The sequence below is a fragment of the Muntiacus reevesi genome, chromosome 3 (genome assembly GCF_963930625.1).
Source record: "Muntiacus reevesi chromosome 3, mMunRee1.1, whole genome shotgun sequence".
Taxonomy (NCBI): Eukaryota; Metazoa; Chordata; class Mammalia; order Artiodactyla; family Cervidae; genus Muntiacus; species Muntiacus reevesi.
In genome coordinates this window covers 26,981,622-27,002,524 of record NC_089251.1, presented here as the reverse complement: position 1 = coordinate 27,002,524, position 20,903 = coordinate 26,981,622, and the positions used below count along the sequence as shown (strand labels likewise).

The 20,903-nt window shown below is 34.8% G+C and overlaps 1 protein-coding gene across 7 annotated transcripts in view; it reads left to right on the top strand.

Annotated features, from left to right (window-relative positions):
- Positions 1–20,903, top strand: part of PUM2 (pumilio RNA binding family member 2) — a 95,648-nt gene that overhangs the window by 27,430 nt on the left and 47,315 nt on the right. For all 7 annotated transcript variants that reach the window (XM_065928628.1, XM_065928627.1, XM_065928626.1 and 4 more), the window contains exons 3-8: positions 4,332–4,440; positions 7,177–7,364; positions 7,927–8,096; positions 11,053–11,323; positions 11,566–11,659; positions 20,503–20,628. In XM_065928628.1, coding sequence (XP_065784700.1) covers positions 4,332–4,440; positions 7,177–7,364; positions 7,927–8,096; positions 11,053–11,323; positions 11,566–11,659; positions 20,503–20,628 — 958 coding nt within the window. The remainder of the gene's footprint in view (positions 1–4,331; positions 4,441–7,176; positions 7,365–7,926; positions 8,097–11,052; positions 11,324–11,565; positions 11,660–20,502; positions 20,629–20,903) is intronic.

Below are 20,903 nucleotides of genomic sequence, written 5' to 3'. Positions count from 1 at the left end.
CTTTGAAGGTAGCAATAAGAATAGCATTTGTATGAGTCACACACATCTCTCAGATGCTCTGATCTGAGATGCTGGGGATAACTGGAGTGGAAACCAGCTGATTAGAGTTATGTCTGTAAATTCCTGTCTTAGCCATTCTGTCTGAAACTTTATCCACTCTAATGAATACCCACATTACATGGTCTGAATATCATGATAGTATCTTAAGCTTCTATTTTTTTCATTATAGTTATTTGTGGCCTAATAACTGGATATTTTTAGAAATACTGATAAATTAGACTACTGTTGGAAAGAAACATCTTCTGTGGTAGTTAAGTGTAAAGAATATGGGCTTTGTAATTAAGCAGTTATGTATTCAACTCCTAATGCTGCTTAACTAGCTATACATGTATGTAATATTATATGTAATCTTGGACAGTTTACTTAACCTCTAATTCTGTGTCCTTATGCAAAATATAACTATTAGGCAACTGTTTTTTATAAGTGTAGTTTCATGGTCCCCCTAGGATACTCTAAGATTCATATTTTTGGTCGTGAAGGTATTTGCTGCTTATTTTGGCATATGCTTGATGCTAAATAGTTTATTTATATTCTTGTATTCTAACCTCATATAAACTCTAAAACAGTAGCTTTATTATTGTCCGTACTTTTCAGATGAAGAAACTGAGGCTGAGTTAATTATCTGGCCCAGTACAGTGGTGCTTGGACAACAGATGGAACTCTTGATTGCCTTGACTGTTTGCAGTACTGCTTCCATTGGAAGTGATGACATCTAATAGTATTTGCTGTGATATTAAGGGGTATTGAGAATGTAAAACATGTGAGAGTAGTGTGATTTGAAAATAATAAGTATGGATATCTTTTATTAACAGAGAGGACTAAAGTCTGGAAAAGCACCATTCTGCAGTTATAGAGAACTCCCTTGTGGCTTTTGTTTTCGACTTGCCTAATTGTTAGCATCTGTACCTTTTATTAACTTCATTGTAAATAGAGTCACCTTATATCCTGATTTGTTCAGGCAATCCAGATACATGTTATCATGGCATAATTGTTATTAGTACTCTCTTTCTCAAAACTGTCCCAGTTTGGATGTTATATGAACACTATAATGTAGACATAGAGTCTTCAAGTTCTCTTAATTCTTAGATTATGTTAATTTTTTTGGTTTGGTGATTTTACTTGACAATTTGTATTAGAAAAATCTAAAGTGTAAGTGTAACTCATAGTATAAATTGTAGCAAGAATTTTATTTATTATTTATTTTGAAGTAGTATAGTAGTATACTGGAGTGTTGACTGATTTTTTGGAGATAAAAAGGGCAAAGCATAAGTGCTTCTTTAAAGAAAGAACTAATGAAACGGTGGATAGTGGGGATTTGAATCTGTATGTCCACCTAATCATTTCTGAATTGGAAGGACAGGGGAGTATGTTCTTGACAAGAAATGCCAAGTTGTTTGACCTTGGTTTAGAGCTTTTGAGAATTAGGGAAGTAATACGAAGCAGTCTTGGACGATGTATTTTACAGATCTTCAAGATCTCTTAGCGTTTCTTTTCTGTAATGTGCTTTTCCATTTCTGCTACAGTAAAAGAGTCTCCAGGGGCAAAACACTATTTTTATTGCTATTCTAACCACTGTACCTGTTAATCTTTTTTTTAAGCTGTTCTGTTTATTGCCTTCCCCTATATTTAGTCCATTTTAACTTAATTCTTGGCTAGTAGTTTCTCTAAAAATATTTGAAATCAGTGTCTGCATTGTCACAGCTGTCTCTGGAATGGTGATAAAGGCCTTTGTTAGGAGAACTGTTAATTTCGTTAACTACTGAATTGTTTGTCCATGATAATTTACAAGTGCTTTTGCAAAATGGAGAGAGAGTCATAGCACAGTGCTTGGCAGAAAGTAGGCACGCTGAATAAGTCCTTGGCACAGACTCCCCTCCAGGTTTTATAGTTTGGGTGTCAAAGCAGTGATCTGTGAACTGTTGTAGCACTACATGGAATCTTACCCCAAAAGACTGGAATAGTGTCCTCAGAAAGATTCTTATTTCTACTACCTCACAAGATGAGATTAGTTTGTTTTAGCCACTTCTGTGTCTAATAAATGCTTCTATTAATTTATGATGACTTCATTTTTGATTACTTATTTGTTATCCTTATTTTGATATTAAAACACTTATCTTTATGAAGTATAGGATAAAAGTATTACTCTTTCAAGAACCATTTTCTTCTGCCTGAAATGGCTTATTTATACAGTACTTTAAAGGGATTAACTTGGGTTTCACTGTGAATAGTTGTTCAATAATTTAAGTATATCAAGAGCAGTGTTTTAGTATTATATTATCATCTTTACATTTTGTTTGAGTATTTGCATGAAACTTTATAGTGAGATTTTTTAAAAAAATCAGAACAACCAAGGTTGTATTTTACTGGAATCTTTGTTAGTATAGATTATTGTTTAAAATGCCTGTACTTTAGGGAATTCCCTGGTGGTCCAGTGTGTACGGCTCTTACCTGACCTCGGTAGGGTTCAATCCCTGGTCAGGGAACTAGTATTCCGCAAGCCATGTAGATGTGGCCAAAATAAATCAACAGAATATCTTTTAAAGTAATAATAGAAATAAATAAAATGTCTGTATTTTAAATACAAATCATTTGCAGCTCAGGAAGATCCTAACATGCAAAAAAATATTTTTTTTAAATAGAGAGCTTAGTTTCCTTTAAAATTAACAGTATTTAGTTTAGCAAAAGATCCATAGATTAGGCATATGCCCAAATTGAATCCACCCCACTCCCCTCAAAAGCTACTTATCCTGTTTTTGTGTTTGTTTTGGTTGGTAGTACTATCATTTACCTTGTTACCCAGATTGTAAAGTTTTATTCCTTTTAATCAGCCTCTTATGTTTGTTTGTATCCTACTGACTCTCCTGAATGTCTCTGAAATCCATTTTATTTTTTCAGTTCTTTCTGTCAGTGCCCTGTTTCAGTTCTTGTCATCTTGACTCTGTTGTAATTCTCCTGAATGATTTCCTTGCCTCTGGTCTAGAATATCCATTATTCTTAGAACTTTGAGGTTCCTCATAATCTGCCTAGATAGCTTTCACAGCGTCAGCTCCCACATCTGTTCCTCCATCTCACACCCTGTTGTACAAACTATGCGTTTTCTCAAGTTGTGCCTTTGTCCATCACTTCTTGTGTCCTCACCTTCCGTTCACACTTTAAACCCCTGACACACACATAGTCTTATCTCTCAAGACCCCATATAAGTTTCACTAAGTTAATTTTATTATAGGTGTTACATATTTGTGAGCTCTCTGAAGATAAGGTCACCATGCCCTTAAGGAGGCAAATACAGGTAATTTAGTATTTTAAGTGTAGCAATAGAAGTATATACAAGCTTAATTATGAGGACCTAATTATGAGCATGGGTTTGAGTAAACTCTGGGAATTTACTGGCGTCCTGTGATTCATGGGGTCGCAAAGAGTCAGACACGACTGAATAACTGAACTGACTGAACTGAATTATGGACTGAGATGGATGAGAGTCTTACACATGCTTACTTAAATGTCACATACATTGTTTAGAAAACCAGTCTGTTCTTTTCAAACAAACATACCCTCAGTCTGGTTCTTCTGAGTATCAGGAAAGGTAGACAGGAGAGACCTGGATGAACACTAAAGTCTCATTAGGAGTTGACCAAATGTACATTTTTATTAATCATCAAATGGTTATACCAACACAATTTTTATATTCTTGTGTGTGTTACAACATAGGATTGGACACAGGGCTTTGAGATTATCTCAAAAAGTATTTTAAGGGTTTTCTTAATGTATCTCTTCCACCATCCTGCTTCCTGCTTTAGAATTAGATCGCTACTGTTGAGAACATAGGAAGAATTGCGAAGTTCACTTCCATTGAATTGTTAAATAAGAAGAATTGTTTGTCATTGAAGCTGTAGGATAGGAGATATTCCAAGAGCAGTACTTGGAAGTAGAGAGAAAACTTTAATCATTTGTATAAATATTTTTATTATCTGTTTTAAATTTAGTAGGTCTTTTGAAAGAATTCATTAAAAATACCACATGACAGTAAAACCATTTGAAAAATGCAGAAGTATGAAGTTGACTTTTCAGGTCTAGAGTTATTAGAACCAGTATCCAAGCATAAATGGGGAGGAGTTATTAACTAGACAAATTAGGAAACAGGGCACTCTTGAATTTTTGTTAGCGTTGAAAGCTAACGTATACCTATTGATGGTAAGTTTGCTTTCTGCTGTGTTTTTGCTCTTCGTAATTAGGATGAAATTTAAATGTAATTTTTTTTTCCCTTCCAATAGCTTTTGCCTACCAAAAAATTTTGGGAACCTGATGATTCAACAAAAGATGGACAAAAAGGCATATTTCTTGGGGATGATGAATGGAGAGAGACTGCATGGGGAACTTCTCGTAAGTTATTGGTGTATGTGTGAGAGTTCTGAATTTGTTTAATACTTTAATTTTTTTAAAACCCTACTGCCCCCAAACAATACCTTCAGAAACTTTGTGGTATCTTTGAGGATTTCATGTGTACTCATAATACACATTTTCTTATGTAAAGTCAGCCATACCTAATGGTCCACTTATTGATTAGAAATGCTTATCACAGTAAGATTTTATGAAGTTTTATTTGAGGTTAAACTCTGATTATAAAATTCTGAATTTCCATTAAAATACAGGACACAATTTAACCATAAGAATTTTTAAGCTTGAATTGTATCAGTGGATACTGCAGCTCAGACTAGCTTTATTAAACATTAGCCACACCCATAAAGGAAATAAACCCCCATAGTAAGATAGAATTCCCAGAAAGGGAGCAGACTTTGAATGTTTTTGATATCCATAGGTAACAAAGACAGGTCCAAGAAACTCTTAAGGGAAAAGGAATTGGAATGTAAGGAGTATAACTCATGGGGGTGATAGTATTTATTGGTAAATTATAGAGCATACTTATATTCTTAACATACTACTGATTATATTTTTAAATGTTTCTCATTAGTAAAATTTGAGATGTACATGTGAAACTTTGAACATGTATTTAACAAATAAGTTTCTGCTTTATAACTGAAAGCAGCTGATTAAAATTATTCAAGATGACCAAAGTAATATAAGATCAAGTTTCTGGAATTAATTTTATATTTGGAGTGTAAATTGCCAGGTACTTTTTTTCTCTCCAAATCATTAAGAAGGTTTTAAGTCCTTTACAGTTTTAAATTTTGTTCTTAAAAGTAATTGTTAAAAAGTTAGGAAAAGCTGAAAATTTTTAGTACTATTTATAATCAAAATGGAAAGAGATTGAAAACTTTGCTAGATACTAAATTAGACTAAAATACTGGGAATTTTATTTGCGTTCAACTGATATGTAGTATAATGTGCCAGATTTGGAGAATACAAAGATAAATGAGATACGTGATCCCTGCCCTCAAGGAATTTTTTTTTCTGGATTTGTATTAACCTATATGGATTGAACTTATATAATTTAAGTTATTCAGTTATTTGGGCCAGGATACATATTCTCCACAAAAGGCACTTTCTTTTCTAAAACAACATTCTTGAAAATTGGGTTGATAACGCATGTTTTGATTTTTGTTTTGAAAGTTAAATGGTTACTTGCTTTATTTATCAGAACCAAATATTTTTAAAAGCATTCCAAAGCAAAGCATTTTGAGCACAACATGGTAATGAGAGATATTTTCAAGATGAATGTTAGGGAGATATTTTTGGTATGTTGTATTTGGAAGACAGCTGGTACCAACAGTAAAACATTTAAGCAACTGTGTATATATTCCTGATATATCTTTTTAGTGTCAAGTTTATAATTTTAGTTAATTCCTTGTATCACTCCCTCTCCCAACATTTTTTGTTGTATGGATAAAATTTTGAAGATGAATATAAGTTTTTACCAGGAGACGTGAGAAAATTAGAAATGGATTATTTTGTTTACTGAGTAAACATTTATTGAATGCCAAACGTACAACTATGAAAATGACATTCGTTGTCCTAAAAGAATTGTCATTCTATAGTTCTTTCCATGACCACAGGAGATTTTACCATACACATATTTCCTTCTCAACTGAGCTGAATTGTTTGTGGTTATTAATTTCATTGTGTTCTCCTGGCACTTTTAGGCCTTTGAGCATACTGGTTTCTCTAACCAGAGTGCTTTCCACCCCCATTTTCACCTATTTTTTGCTCTCTATCCTTCATATCACTTCCTTTGGGATTCACTCTAAGACTGGGAAAAAGTGATGAATATACTTTCTCTTCCCCATAGTATCCTGGATTATTTTTATTGAAGTGCTTTTACTCTTACTATGATCACTTTCTGTTAAACCTATAATCTCTTAGAGTTCAGGGACTGTTGTGTTCTTAGATCCCACATACATACAACAATGTTTAGCATATTGGTTCAAAATTTTTTTCTGCAAATCTAGGTGAGTCTTGCCTAAATGTTTTTATGTTCATATTTGCTTTCAGATCTTAAGTATTGCCTTTTTTATCACAAAATATGTAGAAAAGGTATTTGTACCAGATGGATAATTTTTTAAAAAATAAATGAAAAGCTTTTAGACTAGAAGGATTTATTTTCCTTTAATCTTTAAAAAAGGGATCTTTTAAAAAAAAAACTAAGTGATACTTAGTCTTAAAGACTGTGATATTATTGGCTTTTTGAATGAACTTAGTCATCTATGTTTATAGCACTACAGCCATGTATTCTGAATCTGTCCAATACATGACTGTGATCCTGAGAAGTGCCTCCATCAATTTAGGAGGAGTTATTTTTATTTCAGGTTTTATCTCTATAAAGTTTTTTGGTTTGAGTTGTTCTGAATTGACAGTAGAACTTTTTAATAAGAGGCTTAAAAGCAGTGGAGAATTCAAATTGTTTCTATTGCCAGTGACTTTTGAATTTGATTATTCTTCAGATAGCCTTCTACCTGCTTTTACCAAATGACTTTCTTAATCTGTATTCTCAAGAAATGTCTAAAGGGCAGTGAGTCTAAACAGATTGAAGATGTTTTTATAAAGTTTACAGTAACATTCACAATAAAACAATATGCTGATTTTTCTTTAGTATATTGCTATGAATACATTTTGGTTAGCTTAAAAGTACAAATTTGTAATTGTTTTCTTTTTTCCAAACAGACCATTCAATGTCCCAGCCCATTATGGTACAGAGAAGATCTGGACAGGGTTTTCATGGAAACAGTGAAGTAAATGCAATATTGTCTCCGCGATCAGAAAGTGGAGGCCTTGGTGTGAGCATGGTAGAATATGTATTAAGTTCTTCTCCTGCTGATAAATTGGATTCTCGATTTAGGAAGGGAACTTTTGTGAGTATTTTGAATTAAGAAATGTTTTTAAGTTGCTGGATGGTTATTTGATTTTTAAGTCAGTTTCTTATTCTGGCCCTTCCTAGAATTAAAGGTAATTTTATAGCTATTGGTGCTCTTGTTTTCTTCTCCTGGCCACTTCTTGAAATACACGAAATTGTAGAACCACTGGGAATATTTATAATCTTAATCATGTTACCAAAACAATCATATTAATTAAAAAACAAAGTTTGTAAGATTAAAATTGCTTATTTGTGGTAGTACTTGATATGACGGTTAAAAAAACAAAATCATCTTTCATTAAGTAGAATTTTAATTTCACTTGTGGTGTTACTGCTCTTCTAGCACCGCTATAGTTAAGGTTGCCTTAGCCCTTCTGTTATAAATCACTGGTTTGTACTCAATTTTTTTGGCCTTTGATAAATTCGTTGACTACAAATTTAAAATAAGATTCAATGTTTTTATTGTTTACATGCACTATAGTGTAGTTTTAGGTCACCTTGTGGTGCCTTTTTTTGTGTTCTATTAAATATTCAGAATCAAACAGATTCTTTTTCCTCAGGGCACTAGAGATGCTGAAACAGATGGACCTGAGAAAGGAGATCAAAAAGGCAAGGCTTCTCCATTTGAGGAGGACCAAAACAGAGATCTTAAGCAAGGAGATGATGATGATTCTAAAATAAATGGCAGAGGTTTGCCAAATGGAATGGATGCCGATTGCAAAGATTTTAAGTAAGATTTTCACTTTCTAAAGAAGAAAATCATATCTCTTTAGGGATTATTGCTACTAGCTGATATGACTGATTTAGGTGTTTTTCCAACTTTGGGTTTTTTTATTTCCCTTTGTACCTTGTATTAATCTGGAGGAAGACTTAAAATTTTTTATAAGGAGTATTAGTTAATGATTATGTGCCATTTTTAAAAAAGATAAGTCTTCAAGTTTCTCTAAAACAATGCATTCCATTAAGTAATGTTAGAAGTTGCTATTACCTTTCTACTAATATGGTAGTCTAAATTTTAACTGTTTTCTCCCTGCTAAAGTTTAGTGAATTTAAGGTTTAATCTGTGATTTTTCTTGGCAAACTCTTCTTGAGTTTGCTCTTAGCACCTTTCTGTAGAGTTTTCTCTTCCTTCTATCTCTGTATTGTATCCTATCCCCCCTTTTCTGAGTTTGTGCTGATACTTAATCATATTCCTGAAATTGGGACAGGAGGAACATATCAGACTTCTAAAAACTAGTGTTAAGTTCAGAATTTAAGTTCAGTTGTAGATTTTTTGTTGTCTCTTTATGGCAAGTATTTCTTTTGTTCTAGCCTTTGGACTTAGATTAGGCAGTGCACTTTCATCTAAATATTAGGGAGTTGTTTCTTCATATCCTGAACTTCATACTTCAGTAATCAGATGCTTTGGGGCCTATCCCTGAAAATAGTTGTTTCTTTGCGATCTTCTGAACCATGAAATATCAGTTAGTTGTTAGTTACATGTTTATGTTTATTACCTTTAATTATCAAAAAATAGAGTAACAATACTTCTTAAAAACAGTGCCATTTAAATCTGTTCTAATGCAAAAAAGCATCCAAAACCAGTAAACCTCTTTTGACAAGAAATAAATTTAATGCTACTCAGTTTGTTTTAGAACCTTATTCTGATTTGCTCTTCTGCTATTACCTAATCTGTGTTCAAGGGCATGCATTTAAAACTGAGTTGATTATAAACCCTGCAGAGTATACATTTATAATTGAAGTGTTAATACACCATTAACTATAGCAAGAAAATAGCACCACTCATAGCATAATGACTTTTTCTTTTGAATCCTCTACTTTTTTTTTTGCTGTATTAGAGTTGTTTTGTATGAAAGACTATATTTCTCCATATTAATATGAACTTTACATTCGATAGCATTCTAATTCCATTAAGTTTGTAGTATTTTTTTAAGTTGCTTATAAAGTATTTCTGATGCAATATTGTCTTGAACAGTATAAAAACATTTCAGAGTAATAGCTGTGGTCATATGGTCACTGTGGTAGCACATCATTATTACATACATTAACTGATACATCATCTGTTGGAATAGAACTGAAAGGAGTGAAAGAAATATATCAGGCTTTCGTTCTTTGTTGTTGTTGGAATATGATTGCTTTACAATGTTGTGTTAGTTTCCGCTATTCAATGAAGTGGATCAGCTATATATATACACACACACATATACTGTCTCTCTTGGACCTTCCTCCCACCTCTTTCTTTTTTCCAATGGACTGATTTTAAAGAAGATCCTTTCAGTTTTATTTTTCTTCCCATATATTCTGAATGAAAAGCCTTTGGATTATTCACATGAAAATTTTAATTGTGGATAAAGGGGAAAGGAGTTTGAAATTTCTTCTCATGTTGCAAGGACAGTGGTTAATTTTGAAATAAAATGTAAGTCCACAAACCTAAAGTATCTGGAAAACAATTCTTGTAATTAATTGCTTTGTGAAATGTTCTGTACGTGTTAGCAGATTTATTCCATTGTAAAGTACCTAAAAGCGGGGCTGTTACATATGGATAACCGTTGACATTGAAAGACAGGTTATAATAGTTACTACCATTTATTTAATGTACTTATATTTGAATATACTATGAAATGATAGTTCCTCAGAACGAATTTACTTCTTGTGAAGGATAAGATCTTATATAAATTATTTCCACAGAAGGAAGGGGACTGTTAATAAGGATCACTTATGTCCAGAAATTAAGTAAAAATAGTTTAGACTGTAAAGGATGTTGATAAAAAGAGAAGAGTCGGTGCTTAAAATTTAGTGTTAATAAATTTCTTCATAAAATTAATCAGTAGAGAAAGTTGCTCTTTGTATATAAAATTATACTTTTCATTGATGTGCATGCTTAATTTTTGATAAATATTCATTTTTATTTATTTCTGGTGATTTAAACTGAAACAATTTGGTGTGATAAAGATAGTTTTTGGAGAGCTCATAGAGGGTTTTTACAAATAGTCTTTTTGTTTTTGTTATTATAGAACTACAGTGTCACCTCTGTTTCAAGGAAAGTGAGACCTGGGTGTTGAAATGATTGACTCAGAATATTGTTTTTTAGAGTCAGGAGTCAGCTTTCTGTCTTGGTTCACTGCCCTTTTCTTTTGTATTCTGTATTATACAGTGTTCAGTTGTGAAGGCTATATGATTCTTTCTGGCCGGGTCCCCCCCCGCCCCCCCCCCCCCCCCCGAAGTATTAGGCAAGATGTTAGGACAGCTATGCTGGTAGACAGGATGGGAGTAGGGTGGGTAGGTTTTGGTTTCAAGTCTTCTCATATTTGTTGCATGGTAGTCTGCTGTTCATACCTACTGCTCATTTTGTCTGTGATTTGAGACAAAAGTTTTGAGTACCCTAAGCCTAAATCGTGATATTGGACAATTTCCTTATCTGTAAAATTGAATTATATCTTTATGCTATTAAAATTGGGGGCAGTTGTCACTAATAATATTTAAAAAGGAAACTATGTCAGCTTTTAAGTGTAAGCTGGATTAAACAGAAAAAAAAAAAAAGTGATAAAGAGGAATGCTTAGTGACCTAGGGTCCCTAATTTGCTTTTTGTGTTTTACCACCATCTGTTTTCCATGATTTTCCTACTTTCTGATAACACCTTTTGACATACTTGTTACTTTTACTCATTTCTGTTTTCTTTACACAGTCGTACTCCTGGAAGTCGTCAAGCCTCTCCAACTGAAGTAGTTGAGCGCCTGGGCCCCAGTACTAATCCCCCAGAAGGATTGGGGCCTCTTCCTAATCCTACAACTAACAAACCACTTGTTGAAGAATTTTCAAATCCTGAAACTCAGAATCTGGATGCCATGGAACAAGTTGGTCTGGATTCCTTACAGTTTGACTATCCTGGTAATCAGGTACCAATGGACTCCTCAGGAGCTACTGTGGGCCTTTTTGACTACAATTCCCAGCAGCAGGTAAAGAATACTCCTCCTTTAGCAATGTTCCTCTTAGCTAGTAGTAGTATAGCCTGAAGTGCTGTGAGATGTTCACATAAATAATAGGGGTATTTTTAAACCCTTTAATGTTTTATTGAATAAAATGTCCTTATAGTTGAGAAAGTGATTGGAATATGTATTTGTAATACTCCATTCTTAGCTTTCTGACAAAAATGAAATGCTGTGAGACTGATCTCTATACTCAATGCTTTCCTTAATAGCTCTTTCAGAGGACCAATGCACTAACAGTTCAGCAGTTAACTGCAGCTCAGCAGCAGCAGTATGCGTTAGCCACAGCTCAGCAGCCACACATAGGTGAGTCTTTGTAAGTTACCCTTCTCATTACAGTGCTAGAAAGTCTTGTGTTAAAGTGTTGAGATCTTATTTAATGGTGTTATTTCATTACTTTCTGAAACATCTCATTGAGATAAAACAGTAGTAGATTACATGGTAAGAGTAAAGGTTAGGAAAGAACAGTTTGGCGTTTATTTTACTTGTATTCTTGGTGAAATAAAAATCTGTAACTTGATGAAAGCTGTCAGCACATAAGTTTTGTTCTTAGTGTGAAGTGGAGAGCATTAAACACTTGGAAATTCAAGCATTGTTTTGGGTGTTCATATCAAGTCAGAGTGTTTGTTTTTGAAATGGGTTGGAAGTAAGAATCACAAGACAATTTCTTTAAATTTTTTCTTCCTTCCTTCATTAAGCTATTTAGTCTTTGAGCTTTATAGTAAAGACTATAATTATGTGAAATACTATGATTACATATATCTTATTGGTAGAGTTCAGCATTAGTACCTGTTTTTCTGTTGAGGTGTTGTTTTTTTTTTTTAACTTATTTTGAAATAATTACTGATTCACATGAGGTTGCAAGGAGAGTACACAGATTCCCCACCTAGTTTTCCCTAAATGACTACACGTTAACATAATTATAGTATATAGTACCACAGCCGTTGGTAAATGTGTGTGTATAGATGTGTGTCATTTTATCATGTGTATAGATTCATGGGAACCATTCTTACACCTGATTTTGGCCAACCTTGATTTCTTTCCACTCTCAACATCAGGATGTTTGGGAACCGGGGATGAAATAAACTAAGTTAGTTCTATTCCCTTAACTTTGTTTTGTTTTGGGTCAATCCAAGAAGTCTTTCCAGGTCCAAAATTTTATTTTCGGTTTTAATCGAAGGTGACCACATATTTCTAGATGACTTCTAATAGCAGCATGCACTCTGGACTTGTTTTTTTACACTTTTCCCCAGCCTTATTTATGCCTGTATATAATGCTGCTTCACTCATTGTTAGAAACATTGATTCCTGTCTACTTGTGGACCATTACAACACTTTTTATTTCTTGACACTTCATTGTATGATTTATATGTGGTTGACTGGGATACCTATTACTGCTCTTCCTTTTGGTAGTTTTAAATTTTCAGCTCTTGCCTTTTCTTTCGTATGAGCTTTAAAATCCTCTTATTTACTTCCATATGCATGTGTGCTCAGTGTCCAACTCTTTGTGATCCCATGGACTGTAGCCCACCAGGTTCCTCTGTCCATGGAATTCTCCAGGCAAGAATACTGGAGTGGGTTGCCATTTCCTCCTCCAGGGTATCATCCCCACCCAGGGATCAAACCCATGTCTCCTACATTGGCAGGTGGATTTTTTTACCACTGAGCCATCTGGGAAGCCCCTGTTTACTTTCAGATCAGGTTAAAATCTTAAATTAACTTATGAAAACTAACATCTTTATGACATTAAGTATTCTTCCAGAACCTAGTGTGTCTTTAATTTTGTTAAAGTTTGCTTTTGTGGTGTTTATGAGTGCTTTAAAGTTTTTCTCATATAAGTTTGCATATTTTTCAATAGGTTTGTTCTTTGGTATTTTATCTTTTGCTATCATTGTAAATGACTTCCTGACTTTCATTATATCTTTAAACTGGTATCTGTGAAGAAAGCTCTTGATTAGTGTTTATTAAATTTTATTAATGCTGTTTTCTAATAAGTGACTCATTCCTGTGCTCTTAGAATTTAAAAGAATTGTATATAATATTGAGCTCTTTTAATTTGCTAATTTTTTAAGGATTTTTATCAATATATAAATGAATTTAGCCTGTGTGTGTGTATGCATTTTTTGGTTAGATTTTGATATCAATATACTTGCTTCCTAAAAATAGTTTAAAAGTGTTTCTTTTTTTTAATGCCTTGGAGTATTTTCAGTTACATTTGACCTTATAAAAGATTTGGCATAAGTTAGAACTTCTTTGTGAAACTAGGGAAACTATGCAAATAAATCTGAAAACTTGAATAGAATGGAAATTTCTAAGAAAGTATAACTCAACAAAATGGATCCCATCTTTGTTCCATTGTTAAATAGAGAAGAGTTGATCATTAGTCCTTTTATCCAGGTTTGCTGAGTCATCTCTTAGCTGGCTGATAGTTCATTTAGATTCAGTTCAGTTCAGTCGCTCAGTCGTTTCCGACTCTTTGTGACCCCATGGACTGTAGCATGTCAGTGCTCCCTGTCCATCACCAACTCCTGGAATTTACTCAGACTCCTGTCCATTGAGTCGGTGATGCCATCCAACCATCTCATCCTCTTTCATCCCCTTCTCCTCCTGCTTTCAGTCTTTCCCAGCATCAGTGTCTTTTCCAATGAGTCAGTTCTTTGCATCAAGTGCCGAAATATTGGAGCTTCAGCATCAGTCCTTCCAATGAGTATTCAGGACTGATTTCCTTTAAGATTGACTGGTTTGATCTCCCTGCAGTCCAGGGGACTCTCAAGAGTCCTCCAACTCCACAGTTCAAAAGCATCGGTTCTTCTGCACTCAGCTTTCTTTATAGTCCATTCTGTCGTTTTTGAGATTGCCTCCTAGTACTGCATTTCAGACTCTTTTGTTGCTGACTATGATGACTACTCCATTTCTTCCAAGAGATTCTTGCCCACAGTAGTAGATGTAATGGTCATCTGAGTTAAATTTACCCATTCCAGTCCATTTTAGTTCACTGATTCCTAAATTGTCTATGTTTACTCTTGCCATCTCCTGTGTGACCACTTCCAATTTACCTTGATTCATGGACCTAACATTCCAGGTTCCTATGCAGTATTGCTCTTTACAGCATTGAACTTTACTTCCATCACCAGTCACATCCACAACTAGGTATTGTTTTTGCTTTGGCTCCGTCTCTTCATTCTTTCTGGAGTTATTTTTCCACTGGATCTCCAGTAGCATAATTGGGCACCTACTCACCTGGGGAGTTCATCTTTCAGTGTCCTCTTTTTGCCTTTTCATACTGTTCATGGGGTTCTCAAGGCAAGAATACTGAAGTGGTTTGCTATTCCCTTCTCCAGTGGACCACGTTTTGTGAGAACTCTCTACCATGACATTGTACCAATAGAAATATGTGCTCCATAGAATTTAAAATTCTCTAGTAGCCACATTTTAAAAAGTAAAAAGAAATAATCTGAAATTAGTTTGAATAATATTTTATTTATCCCATTATACTTAAAATATCTCAAATGTAATCAATATAAAACTTAGTAATAAATTCTCTTTTTTATATAGTCTTTGAAATTAGGTGTGCTATATATGGCAGTAACTACCATAGCAGACAATTCATGTTCTAGAATGGAGGTTGACAAACTTTTTTATAAGGTAAACTTTTTTATAAAGTCCCAGATAACAAATATTTTAAATTCTACCTGCTGTATTTTTTCCATCACAACTGCTCTACCTTCCTCTTAGAGGGCAAAGCAGCCATAGACAGTACCTAAACGAGTACAACTGTGTTCTCTTCAACTTTACTGTGGGCACTGTCACTTGAATTTTGTATAATTTTCATTTGTTACAAATTACTATTTTCAACCATTTAAAAATGCTTAAATCATTCTTAGCTAATTTATACAAAAATAGGTAGTAGGCTAAAACTTGGCCCATGGACTGGACCAGAAAGAGGTGATAGATATAGTATATTTTATGTTTTAAAATGTACATCTACACTCAAAAGAGGGAGAGAAAGAGAAAAGAAAAAGATGGGGTTGTTTTGATGGCTGGAGAGTTTCTGTAGGGTAGGAAATTGAGATGTGATCCATAGGAATAAACTGGAAATAAACTATGAGACCTGAGAGGGCTGCAAGAGGGATAGATAAAATGGCCTGCTCATCCCAGGACTGGGGTTGAGGGGGTTAGATCCCCAAACCACTAATAAAGACTTGATTTGGAGACTTCACCCCACAGTGTGTATTTGTCAATTGGGACGGATAAATGTAAGAGAATCTCTCATATAATATAGTATCTAAGACAGAAATTACAATGGAAACAACAAAGAGTTTATACCCATGATACAGAAATAAGAGAACTTTATAAAGTTCTGAAAAGAATTTTTAAATATTTATTTAGAATATTAAGAGATAGAAGACACAAGTCATCAAAGATCAGAGGTCTTAAAACATCAAAAAAAAAGTTCTGAAAAGAATTTTTCAGTGTTTATTTAGAATATTAAGAGATAAAGGACATAAGTCATCAAAGAACAGAGGTCTTAAAACATCAAAATGATGTGAAAACAAACCATTTCAGAACCTTGTAAATAAAAACACATGGGGTGGGCTGCATAATTAACTAGCTATCACCTAGGAGGAAATAGACCAGAAGATAAAACTTAGGAAATCTCTCAGAACACTGAAAAGTTACATATAGTAATCAGGATGTGGGATGGAGTAGGGAGTAACTAAACTAGTGCAAGGCTTTTTCTGAAGGCTTGAATAAATGGGGACACATGCCCTTTGGGGGAAATTCAGTACCTTAAAGATGTCAATTCTCCTTAAATTGTGAATTTAATATATTGATTGGAATCCCAACAGGACCTTTTTTTTTTTTTTGAAACTTAAAACTTTGCTTTTGATGTTTATCTCAGAAAAGTGAAACCAGAACGTTAGTAGAACACTAAAGTGAGAGATGGACTTAGCCATATTTCAAAGTAATTATTATCTTCAGTGGTTAAAACATTGTGGCGCTGGCTTAGAAATATATAACTAGATCAGTAAACAAGAATACTCTGAAGTGAGGGTGTGTGTGTGTTTGGGGTGTGGTGGTAGTGTGATTTTTAACCTTAACATTGCAAATTAATTAGAGTATCTTTGGAGAATGACTTGGAGATAATTGGGTCATATTCCGATGGATAAGAATTTTAATGAAAAAATAGAAGTATAAAAGAACTGATAAAGTTTGTCTCTTTGATAGCCAAAGAACCATAGATCAAAACCAACTAATTTTAATACTTTATTTTACTTCTCACATTGTCAACTTTAAAAAAATTCAATAGTACCCTGTTTCATCTGAGTGTAGGTGGTATTCTCGTATACTCATGGCAGTAGTGTAAATTGGTAAAACTTTACTGGAGGGTAATCTGGACAGGCGGATGAAGATTAAATATATAAGTTTCTCCATTTAAGTGAATTTTCATAAGGATATGATGCTAATGTATACTTAGAGAATAATAGCATTATTAATAGCAAAAAGTGAATCATCTGTATATCTGTAGTAGACTAGTTAAATCACGTGCCTTTTATGTAGTGGGATCCAGAATTCGGCAGCTATAAATATTACTAGGAGATTCCCCGGCAGTCTAGTGGTTAGGATGCACGCTTTCAAAGCCGAGGGCCAGAGTGCAATCTCTGGTTGTGGGAAATGAAGATCCTGTAAGCCAGGTGGCATGCAGCACCCCCCTACACACACCACCAAAAAAATTAAAATGAATAGGTATCCCTTGACATGGAAAGGGATCTGTGTTTAACTGGCAAGTGAGAAAAACATATTAAAGTACCATTATACCCTATAATATAAAACTTATCAGTGTGTTTGTATATATATATTCATTTAAAAGTTTAGAAGGACATGTGTTTATACATATGCACATATAAACATAGATTCAAACACGTGTATGTGTATACATGCAAACATATGCATTTATGTGTACACACACACAATAGGCTTCCCTTGTGGCTCAGCAATAAAAAATTTGCCTGCAGTGCAGGAGGTGCAGGTTCAATCCCTAGGTAGGTGAAGTTCCCCCGGAGAAGGAAATGGCAACCTACTGCAGTATTCTTGCCTGGGCAATCCATGGACAGAGGAGCTTAGTGGACTACAGTCGTAGGATCGCAGAAGAGTCAAACATGACTTAGTGACTAAACAACAACAGGAACACACACAAGCATATGGCTTGAGATCTCATATGTTGTAAATATTTCTAAGTGAATCATGTCAGCTTAAAATAAGTTTTCCCTTTTTTGGCAGAAGTTTCAGTATATATACATTGTGCTAAGTTGCTTTCAGTCACTCTTTGAACCTATGAACCATAGGTCACCAGGCTCCTCTGTCCATGGGATTTTCAGGCAAGAATGCTGGAGTGGGTCGCCACTCCCTCCTCCAGGGGATCTTCCCAACCCAGGGATCAAACCCACATCTCCAACAGTTCCTGCATTGGCAGGCGGGTTCTATACCACTGGCACCACCTGGGAAGCCCTAATAAATCCATTAGGTCAAACTAATTCCTTCTTTTTCAAATATTTGAAACCTTCCTGCTTTTTGTCAGCTTTGTAGTATAAATATGGAGAGAGCTATATTAAAATCATTTCTGAAGTCAAAAAAGAAAATTGAGAAGGCTATAAGCTAATGGTCAGTAAAAGTTACATGAGGACTTTGGCTTTCCACTTTTTATACTTAAATATTAATAGTATTTTGAATTTTGAAAAGCAGTCTTTTTTAGTAATAAAAATATAGAATATAAAGTTAGGTCCTGACTTCTCAATTTGTAGTTAATAGGAGTAGAACATGTACATCAAAACATCTTTATTCTTGTCGTGATCATCAAAAAAGCAAGAGAGTTCCAGAAAAACATCTATTTCTGCATTGTTGACTATGCCAAAGCCTCTGAATATGTGGATCACGATAAACTGTGATCAATAAAATTCTGAAAAAGATGGGAATACTAGACCACCTGACCTGCCTCTTGAGAAACCTATATGCATGGCAGGAAGCAACAGTTAGAACTGGACATAGAACAACAGACTGGCTCCAAATAAGAAAAGGAATACGTCAAGACTGTATATTGTCATCCTGCTTATTTAACTTAAATGCAGAGTACATGATGAGAAATGCTGGGCTGCAGGAGGCACAAACTAGAATCAAGATTGCCAGGAAAAATATTAGTAACCTCAGATATGCAGATGACATCCCCCTTATGGCAGAAAGTGAAGAAGAACTAAAGGGCCTCCTGATGAAAGTGAAAGAGGAGAGTGAAAACGCTGGCTTAAAATTCAACATTCAGAAAACTATGATCATGGCATTTGATCCCATCACTGCATGGCAAATAGATGGTGAAACAGTGTCAGACTTTATTTTTCTGGGCTCCAAAATCACTGCAGATGCTGATTGCAGCCATGAAATTAAAAGACGCTTACTCCTTAGAAGGAAAGTTATGACCAACCTAGACAGCATATTAAGAAGCAGAGGCGTTACTTTGCCAACAAAGGTCCATCTAGTCAAGGCTATGGTTTTTCCAGTGGTCATGTATGGATGTGAGAGTTGGACTATAAAGAAAGATGAGCACAGAAGAATTGATGCATTTGAACTGTGGTGTTGGAGAAGACTCTTGAGAGTCCCTTGGACTGCAAGGAGATCCAACCAGTCCATCCTAAAGGAGATCAGCCCTGGGTGTTCATTGGAAGGACTGATGTTGAAGCTGAAACTCCAGTACTTTGGCCACCTGACTCGAAGAGCTGACTCATTTGAAAAGTCCCTGATCCTGGGAAAGATTGAGGGCAGGAGGAGAAGGGGACGACAGAGGATGAGATGGTTGGATGGCATTGCCGACTCAATGCACATGGGTTTGGGTGGACTCTGGGAGTTGGTGATGGACAGGGAGGCCTGGCATGCTGCGGTTCACGGGGTCACAAAGAGTCGTACACGACTGAGTGACTAAACTGGACTGAGCTGAATCACAGTAGAGGCACTAGAGGGAAATCTCAAAAGCCTTTGATGTAGGGCATAACTAAGAATGCAACTCTGAGCAAATGATTTTTTAAATAGTGCAGGGATTTAATTGAACCCTCTGTTTTATTCAAATGGCCATGTGTTGCCTGGCCATGAAATCAGTATTGTAGGTTGTAGCCATTATTTCTTAAAATTGGCAGTTTACTTTAGAGTGCATTGAAATTTCATAAGGGTAAACATTTTTTTGAGATTGTTTGTGGCATTTGCGTGTATGGATGCTAGGTTCATGTGAAATAATATTTTATGTTGTGCATCACAGTCCAGAAACATGAAAACCACTGTAATATAGTAATCATAAAAGTTATTTTATGTCCACTTGCTTTTTATGCCTATATCCATCCCCCACCATCTTTTCAACTTGAGCCTTTTTGAGCTCCTTTAACTTTAAACATGTTCTCTTTAGCTATTTCCTACCTTGTACTTTTCACATTTACTTTCCAGAAGAGGAAATTCTAGCATAAATCTTCCTTAACCTCCTTTACCAAGTCTATATTGGCATATATTAGACTCAGAAGTGGGTTTATTCTCCTGCTTAAAACTCACTGTTTTTCTTTTACTTTCAGAGTAAAGTCCCAACTGCTTAACATGACCCAGGAAACTCTTCATGAGTCTTCATTCTGATTATGGCTCCAGTTTTATCTTACTACAACTCCATACCATCCTACCAAAAGCTCCTTTGATGTCCTGTCTCTCTGTGCTCATAGCACTTACACTGTATTCTACTTGTTTTTCTGACTAGATTGTGATTTGTGAGGGCAGATCATATCTGTCCTCCTCATTGTTGAATGCCTAGCTCATAGTTGACCTAATAAAGATTGAATGAAAAACCAGTATTGAACAATAGTAGTTCTAGCTTTAAACATTTATTGTGTGCCTGTTAATGTGCTAATATTATACAATCATTTATATTTAATTTGAACAGAATTTACCTGTTGCATACATGAAAAACCCCAGAACCAGTTTGCGTTACATGCTCAAGGTCACTTAGGTAATAAGAGTTAGAATCATCATATACTCTCTCCTCCCCAACCCCAATTTCAGAGTAGAATTTTTTTTCCTAATGAAAATCACGCATATGTTTTTATTATTTCTCTCTCTTTCAAATATAGCTGGTGTATTTTCAGCAGGCCTTGCTCCAGCTGCATTTGTGCCAAATCCATATATTATTAGTGCTGCTCCTCCAGGGACTGATCCATACACTGCAGCAGGATTGGCTGCAGCAGCTACATTAGCAGGTAACTCACTGTTCATACTTGTTGCTTGTTCTGGATTTAGTTTTAATTTGGGGGTAAGCTTTACTTTTGTCTATTGGGGCAATTTGAAGTTCCTAGGGAAAACTGAAACATATCCAGAGTGAAATGAAGTTTCCAAAGTTAGTTTATTTTTCAACTGTAACGCTATAGGAGAAAACCTAAGTATGATAACTCTTTTCCTCCTGGGCATAGTTGGTTTACATATTAGTTTCATAGTTTTCAAAAATCTTACATTAGCAAATCTTTATTTTTGTAAC